This window comes from Drosophila innubila, chromosome X (assembly GCF_004354385.1).
Source record: "Drosophila innubila isolate TH190305 chromosome X, UK_Dinn_1.0, whole genome shotgun sequence".
NCBI lineage: Eukaryota > Metazoa > Arthropoda > Insecta > Diptera > Drosophilidae > Drosophila > Drosophila innubila.
This window is the reverse complement of record NC_047626.1, coordinates 35475448-35484280: the sequence shown is the minus strand read 5'-3', so window position 1 is coordinate 35484280 and position 8833 is coordinate 35475448. Positions and strand designations below refer to the sequence as shown.

At 36.0% G+C, this 8833-nt stretch overlaps 1 protein-coding gene across 1 annotated transcript; it reads right to left on the bottom strand.

Annotated features, from left to right (window-relative positions):
* Positions 1–1082: 1082 nt before the first annotated feature.
* On the bottom strand, positions 1083–8521 carry LOC117793852. The gene is made up of 2 exons (XM_034634279.1): positions 8041–8521; positions 1083–1197 (listed from the first exon to the last, which is right to left on the bottom strand). The coding sequence occupies exons 1-2, from the start codon at positions 8281–8283 to the stop codon at positions 1126–1128; spliced, it is 315 nt and encodes a 104-aa protein (XP_034490170.1). The 5' UTR covers positions 8284–8521; the 3' UTR covers positions 1083–1125.
* Positions 8522–8833: the final 312 nt, after the last annotated feature.

Below are 8833 nucleotides of genomic sequence, written 5' to 3'. Positions count from 1 at the left end.
GCCAAGAAGAAACCAGCCGCTGTTGTTTTTTTTTTTTTTTAAATGATCAATATTTATTAGCGCATTTTGCCTAATTAAAAGAAACTTGAAGATCGTCATACATAAAAAAATATACAAGTCGAACCTTGAAAGAAATTATAAAAATTAAACTTAAAAATATGTAAATTAAAACTTATTTTAAATTAAAAAAGAATAATATAATTAAATTAAATAAAATTAAAAATTAAAGTAAAGTAAAATAAAGAAAATAGTAAAGTAAAATAAATAAAAATAATATCTGTGTAAAGTAAGACACAACAGTTTACGTAAACTCGTAAACTCATAGCACAAAACCTAATTACATAGATATATGTATATATATATTACTATAAACATAAACTCATGTCGCCCCTTAATCCACCCAGAGAGCTCTTTAGGCAGGTTAAGGTAGAATTAAGCGATTTATATTTACATTACATTCACATATATTCATAACAAAACATATTCACATTAGCACTTGCATAAACACATAAAACAAATTTACAAACGTTCACAAACTCACCTGCGTGAATACAAAGATACATATATATATTTATTCCCGCGGCGTCTCCGCATTGTCATCTTGCCACATCAGTTCCGGCAAGTTTGTTGTATTTGCAACATCGTGGTGTTCCTGTTTTGTTGGTTTGTCTCATCCTCATTGTAGTTTTGCCGAATATATAAAGAAAACTGTAAATATAGAAGATAAAGAATTAATTCAATTAAGACAAACCAAATTAATTCGATGTCATTGAAAATTAAGAACATAAAATTATACTTACCATGAAAATGAAGATGATGTCCGGCTAAGTTTTTTGTGGAAGGGGAGGGGAAACGTTATGTCCAATGCAGGCTGAGGTTGGCCCGTACGTGTGGCCAACAAATGGAAGACGAGGAATGTATGCCGTCTCAGGGAGGGTACGCCCGGGTCTTGCAAATGGGCCCTGTTTGAACGAAAGAGGGATTAGTGTTGTTTTCTTGTAGTTTTTTGAATTTTACTTACCTGTTGTATTTATTGTTGCAGTATTTGCCGCTGTCGTTCCTTTTTGCGTAGTTTGTTTATCTTTTTGTCGATAGTGATGGTAGTTGAGCTGCAGCTGTTTGCAGTTAGCGACAAGTTATCGATTGTGTGAACTGCGGGCCAGGGATGGAAGCGAACCCGTGAGGAGTTTCCATGAGCTAGTCGGCGCGGCCCAAGGAGAAAAAGCAGTCCATAACATATTTTAAAAAGACACAGAAAAACAGGACAAATCTCAAAACTTCAACTTTTTCATAGTTTTTAGGTACACATGAATAATACCATGCATCAGCTGTTGTATTATTGCTGTTTTTGAATCGATGTTGTTAATTTTTGACCGTTAAAAATTATGAAATCGGAAAAGAGTCTTATAAATAATCTATGTTCAAAAATAAAAACAAACAGTAAGCACCCAAAACAAAACAAAAAAAAATATGATTTAAGTGTTTTCAATACTTTTTAAAACTTGTAACTCGCAAAAAAAAAAAAAAAAATAGTTAAATTGGCATAGGAGATTTGTAACAGGCGTTGCTGCAATTGTTAACATCGCCCAACCAGCCCAATAAATCACGATTCCTGAAATTTTGGCAAACTTTTTTTGATTCGTTTAGGAGTAAATCGAATCAACTTTAACGTGAATGGCACTCACTTATTTTTTTTTAATATTAAATAAATATTCTAGGCGAATAATTAAAAGTTTAACAGAAATTAAAAAAGGACAGATTTCCGGATAAGGGATGTTTCAGAAAAATTCAGGCAAATTCATTTTAAAAAGCGACAAATCTGTCCGGAATGGAACTGGATGGAACCACTCCTGAGATCCGATGAACTGGTCGGCGCGGCCCACGAAGTAATACTAACTTTACACTGGGCGCATCACTGAGTTTCAGCCGTTAAAAAGAAGCACTAAGCAAATAACCTATAGAGAAGTCATCCCATACAACTGAGAGTGTCTCAGCTAAAAGCATGACGAGGCGTCCACTATGAAATTTTGCGGTGGACGTGTCGTCTGGGGGAAAATTATTTTTTGTTTCGATTCAGTTGGCTGGCCGAGCTCGTTGCTGGCAAAACACAAAGCATGCGTGCTATAAAACACCCTTTACCTATAACAAATTATTGTCTTTAATATTTTATAAGGAAAAACACCGTAAATCTAATAAATTTGTAAATGTAGATGATAAAAAAATGCGATGTGTTGATTTAATAATTTTATATATTTATTTATGGGATAACAGGGTATTACATACAAAATTTAAAGGGAAGCAACTTATAAGCAAAGCAATGTTGCCAATTCTCTCAGCAGCCCATCCATATGCACACACTCATTGTTAGATGCACTCATACATAGAGATGAGCCTGCGTGCCAGAATACATCTCCTCTGTTTGGCTACTTAAGGACATGTATGTGCAAAAAGGGCGAGTGATAAATATTCTCATTTTGTATGACTTTCGAAGCGCGCTGCTTACACGCTAACAGAGCACTATGGGGATTTTGAGCAGTTTTATGAAATTAATTAATAACTTGTAAGCTGAGCAAGATATTCTGATATTGTATTTTTTTTACCCTAGCGTTACCATATGGTAACAAGCGATGGGCATTTACTAAAAATTTTTTTTTAGACAACATATTAACATTATATTAACTTTTATATAATAATCTAAGGACCGTTTTCTCATCTTGCTATCAACTTTACCGTCTAGACAAATTGGCTTTTAAGGGAACTTTGACTTTGTTGTCAAAAATTTAGTTCCAGGCAGGCTATAAGTTACGGGGGAGTTTATCCAAACTTTAAGGGCTTAACAATCGCCAACTACGATTATTTCGATGTTGCTAAGGGCAACCCCATACAGTGTATCATTTATTGTATGCCTTAAGAAGCCCGAATTGTTTATCATAATTTATCCCAATTAATTACCGCGATGTTTATCTCATATTAACGAGAATAAGCAAAAAAATAACTAAAAACAACACGAAAAGTTATTTAATAACAAAAGAGATCTATATTCAAAAATGTTGGTTTTATATAGTGTTTTTGCGATTTGCATTGGACAACGGTGGCGTGAATTACTCCACCATTATGGTTGTCTGTCTGCCAAATTTGGTTGCTCTAGCTCTCAAAGCGGTTGAGATATAGGCCCAATTCACAACAAATATTCAGTATTTTCAATTTAGCGCCAAATTTTTTGACAAGTGTTGCTCATTTTTAAAGTAAGGGTAAAGTTTCCTATGGTTAAAGTAGGTTTTGAAATGATGATGAGAAAACTGCCCTAAGAGTAAATTGTTGTTTCTAACTGATAAAACAATCTCTTGAAGTTAGCTGATCGAAAAATTAGCAATAATACTTTGTTTTATGGGGCTGAAGTATTTGTAATGCGAATGACATGTGCAAGCTTAAGGTTGCCTTTAATGCAATCGCTGGATATGTATTTAATTGTAGACGGTACGACCACATCGCTATATACGCCAACAAAATTTTTGACCTTATCCATATGCACAGGATAATTGGAACTAAGAAGCCTGCTTATCTGTTTCAAAAAGTTCAATTTGCCGCTTCGCAACGAATAAATAATATTATCTGCCCTAGAATTAAATAAGCAAGCTCAGAAAATCAATTTTTCGTGTACACTGCCCGTTTATGGAACAATCTGCCTCACGTATTAAGAACAATACAAAGTGCAACGCAATTTAGTATTTAGCTCAAAATACACCTACAGACATTAGATTAAAATCAATAGCTTTGTGATAATTAAATTTAATTTAATTTAATTAACTTCAATTAATATATAAATATAAAATTATTAATGATGCAGCTTTAATATAAAGCATAATTACATTCTAAGTGAGAAACACATCGTGACTAGCACATTAAATAATAAGTTTATACTTGTGAAATCCAATAAACAAATAAGTTAATAAAAAAAATTAAAATATTCTGCAGTGTAAAAAACGGCATTTCGCAATTCGTCGCAAGCAAATTTTAATCGTTTAACTAATTTTAGCTCTGAGCTATATGTACACATCATTAGAAAGGTAAAAGAGTGCTCTTTTTAATTATAAAAAAAATACGGAATAAAAAACACTTTTCTCGGTAAATCTACGCTTTTTTTTTCTTGTAACCATATGATAACGCTAGTACCGACAGGGTACATGTTTTATCCATACATTTTATTCGCATTTCGGTATTGTTTTGTTTACAAAATATGATTGTTCCTATTGCAGCTATATGATGTAACGAACCGACTTAGACCAAATTTGGTCAGGATTCACAGAACCAACTTATATGCATATTCTGCGAGTTTGGTTGAGATATCTCAGAAAAAAAAAAGTTTTCCATACTGAAGGTGAATTAGACCCTGATTGTTCCTATGACAGCTTTATTATATAGTGCGCCGATCTGAACCAAATTTGGTTAGATATACCAAGGAGGAGCCCCCCTGTTGGATAAAGCTTTGTTCGTTAGACTTTTTCTCAAATATTTGTATTTTGTAGGATTAAGAAAACCTGCACCCTGTTGGTACTAGCGTTACCATATGGTAACAGACGAAAAAATGGTCCTGTAATTATCCTGACGAACAAAAATAATGTTTTTTTTCGGATTCAGCGACCTTAAATTAATCAGTCCTGAAAGTTTCATGAAGAAACTCGAAAAAATGATGCTCAGGGCTATTCGGGTTAAAATATATTCACTCATTATTTTGTTAATTGCAATAAAAATCATTTAATTTTCTTCTTCTTGATTTGCGAGTTTGCGAACAGCTGATTTCGAAGATGCGACTTCAGTGTAAGTGCTTCGCATTATTTTATTTTCGCATCTTCGATAATGATGCGGCAGTCTAAATCTGGTATAACAAGCATAACATCAGGAATTGTACCGCCTAAAAATCTACCTTGCCTACCTAAAGAGCTCTCTGGGTGGGTAAAGGAGCGATATATGTATGTAGGAAATTGTGACTAATCGCTTGTAAATTGAAAACAAAAATATTCAAATATTTTGACCGCCAAAAAATGGAAGTTGTGTGACAACCCTGAGTTCATGTCAGCTGCTTAGTCTCTTACTCGAATGCTTGCGAATGGCAAATTGGATTTGTTTACATTTGTAAAGTGCTTAAGTTAAAAAATAAAATTTAAATATGCCTCTTGCAAGATTGCTGGCCATTGATTTCTTGCGGAAAGAACAGTTGGCCAAGGAAGGTATTGAGGACAGGTTTCTTCGAAGCGCATCGGATCCACTGGCGACTGCTGACAGCACGTATGCGTTTTCTATGTTGTTTATGTACAAATACAAACAAATTATAGATATTCTTATTTTGAACAGACTTGTATATAGCTACCGTTTCGACAAGGACACATATATGATGATTTTTAATTTAATCGAAGAAGACATGCCATCTCTTTTTCACTTTGTGTAATCAGTCCAGCTCTTCTTCTTACTGAAAACATTCACACTTACCACAAGCACTGCAAAAGTTGCCACTTAATGAAAAATAGAAGTGCTGCATTAACTTTGTTAAATGTACACTAAACTCTTCACTAAACTAATATTTTTTATGTTTATTTAATATAAAAAAACGCATTCAAAATAACATATTAAAGACTTCGAATATTTTTAAATTGATTCTAGGTGGCATCTCGGGACAGTTTTGTGCGTTACAAATAAATGACAATTGCACTAGAGATTTTATAGACATTTTGTATAATTAAAAATCATGAACTAAAACCTTTGTAATATTGAAATGTGTTAATACAGATAGTTATAAAATTCAATGACCTTTCTGAAACGGTAACACTTTTTACGTATAACAAGCTTTATGTCAGGGAACTTGATAAAATCTCCGGCCAAAATGATGGAGATTTAAAAATCATCTTGAACTGGGGTCTGTGTAACCTAAAATCTCCTAAAGGTGATTTTTGGTTGGTGTCGATTTCAGTGGCACCCCCGATGTTATGGTCGGCGATGAGCTATCGATAGGCAACCAGCTGTTACTAGCGCCACCTAAGGCATGTAGCGAATCAGCGTCGACCACTACATAAAAGCTTTATGCTTTATATTAGGAGGAAAAGAATGATAAATCTAGGAGAAGCAGGAATAAGGGATTTGACAGGCGATTATGAGGTTAGGAGGAAGTCAGTCGGGTTCGCGTGGTGGCTGCTGCAAGGCAGAATTTTCGTGAGCGCGAAGCTTAAAGTACACATTAAATAATAAATAACAAATATGCGAACATCTAAGTGACGAGACATCCACACGCACAACACATGCAGCCGCGGCAGCCACCCAGCCGCAATACACACGCACAACAAACAACACTCAAGCGGCTAGCAACACACACATTGGGACACGGGCACACACACTGATGGAGACACACACAGTCCAAACACAAGCAACCGGGACCACAGTGAGTCGTCCCTGCGGTAGCTTGGCGCAGGCCCATGCACATATGCGCGCCAAGTGCCACAACAGTCCCGTTGTCCCCCCCCCACACAATTATCAGGCGAGTGCGCAGCCGTCACCGGATAGCCGACACCTGTAGTCATCCTCCTTGCTCTCCTGCTTTATCTGCTGCTGCTTTTGCGAGACACCCACAAAAGAGACTTAATTGATGTCCATTGCTGCAGATAGATTATAAATTTTGTCAATGTTGTTAATGTATGTGTGCGCCTGTATATGCATATGTACTTACTTTGAAATCTTTGTCGATGCCCTCCCTCTGACCAACAAAAGCTCTTTTGGTTAGGGAAGGCCATATTATTACACAAACATGTTACAAACTGCTTTTCTTCTCGGTGGGCCGCGCCGGCTGGCTCATCGGTTCTCAGGGTAGAGTCCCATCCCTGGCCCGCAGTCCGAACAATCGATTACACCATCGATACACAAAACATCTGCTGACATACTGCACTTTACAACACTGCGACAAAAGACAACATAAATCAACAACAGACGACAACAAAACCTGCAATCAACAACAAAACGGTAAGCAAACAAACAAATATTCACAAAACCCAACACTGATCCACCTCTCGTCCAAACAGGATCACGGTTCCGGACCCAGGCGTACCCGCCCTGCCTGAGATGACACCACTCCGTCATCTCCCTCATGTTGGCCACCGAATGGACCTACTTCATCCTGTGTTGCCCATCGTGTTTCTCCTTTCCCTCCCTACAGCAATAATTACTCGGACATTTTCATCATCAGGTAAGTATTATATTATTCCGTCATGTGATTCTTCTCCATAATTACCATCTTATCTTAACTTCTAATTACAGGTATGTGTGTATCAAACAATTAAACAATTCGGCAACAGATCAACAAGGAAGAAACAAACGAAACAGGCTAGGAACACCATGATGCTTCAAAAAAGTAACAAGCTCGTCGGAAAATACTGTGGCAAGATGCTAGTGCAGAGACACCGCGCGAATTATAAATGTATCTAGGTATATATGTATATACATGTATGTTCATATACCGGTAAGTGTGATATTTAAATGTGATTGTGATTAGTGTGTGATTCTATGTAGATGTGAATATGTATCGCTTAAGGACTACCTTGCCTACCTAAAGAGCTCTCTGGATAGGTAAAGGGGCGATATATGTTTATAGGAATGAGTATATATATGTATACAATATCTATTGTATATTGTTGAGTGAATTTGCAATGTTATTGTTTTTGTGTTGTTCCTAAACTGTTGTGTTTCAATTTATACAGATATTATTTTTATTTACTTTACTTTACTTTTTTCTATATTTTACTTTACTTTAATTTTAATTATTAATTAATTTAATTATATTATTATTTAATTTTATATAAGCTTTAATTTTTAATTTTGTTCGACTTTTTTGTTATGTACGACATTCCATTTATATTTCCAATAAATATTAATGATTATTTAAGACAGCAGCGTCGAAATTATTTTGGGCGGTACAAAGGGAAACAAGCGAACGTTTTTTGCAGCTCTTCAACTTAGAACTTTGGCCATACTCGTGGCTGGCAATTGGTTCTGACTCACTTGTACGATGTCACAACGGGCTGCGATTCTCTTGGACGAATGGATCCCAATGGACGACTCCAGAGTTTTCCCACGACGATGCCAACTGATGCCCTCTGTTGCGGGAGATATGATTCCACTGGCCTTGGTGCGTCTGTTGTTATCGCTGTCAGTGGATATAAGGATGTCCAATGCGGCACAAGACACAATTGACGGCACAGCACTCTTCTCTAAGCGGATAGCTCTTGTCGGGCACGACTTCATTTCAAAAACAGCGGAATTTGGGTCGGCACAGGTATCCGCACGGCACAACTTCTGGCGAGGCACACATGTGCTGGAGTACAACAAAGCGCGACAACCTTTTAAAAAATAAAATCTGGGTCTGCCCAATGGCAACCGCTCCTGACCGCTGTCCACCTCCAACTCTCACAACGTGGTTTTTTCCGAAAAACTTCCTCTCCTTTCTTTTTTTTTCTTTTCCTTTTCTCTCTCAAAAAAAAAAAAACGGTTGTTGAAACAACAAATGCAATCACTCCTTTTGGTCGAAATTTAAGGGTCGCCACCCCACCGTACATTAATTCAACCGCCAAAAACTATCGATAGCCGCCTATTTAAATAAATAACAAAATATATTGACAGAGCCGATAATAAAGGAAATACAAATAAGAATAAACATCGAGGTGGCACAAACGATAAAACATGAACATAACAAACACATAATACACGTAATTTACATACACATTTGTATCATTTATATACTTTACACTAGATCTTCAAGTCCAGTTAGTATGTATTTTTTTATTCTTAACACATC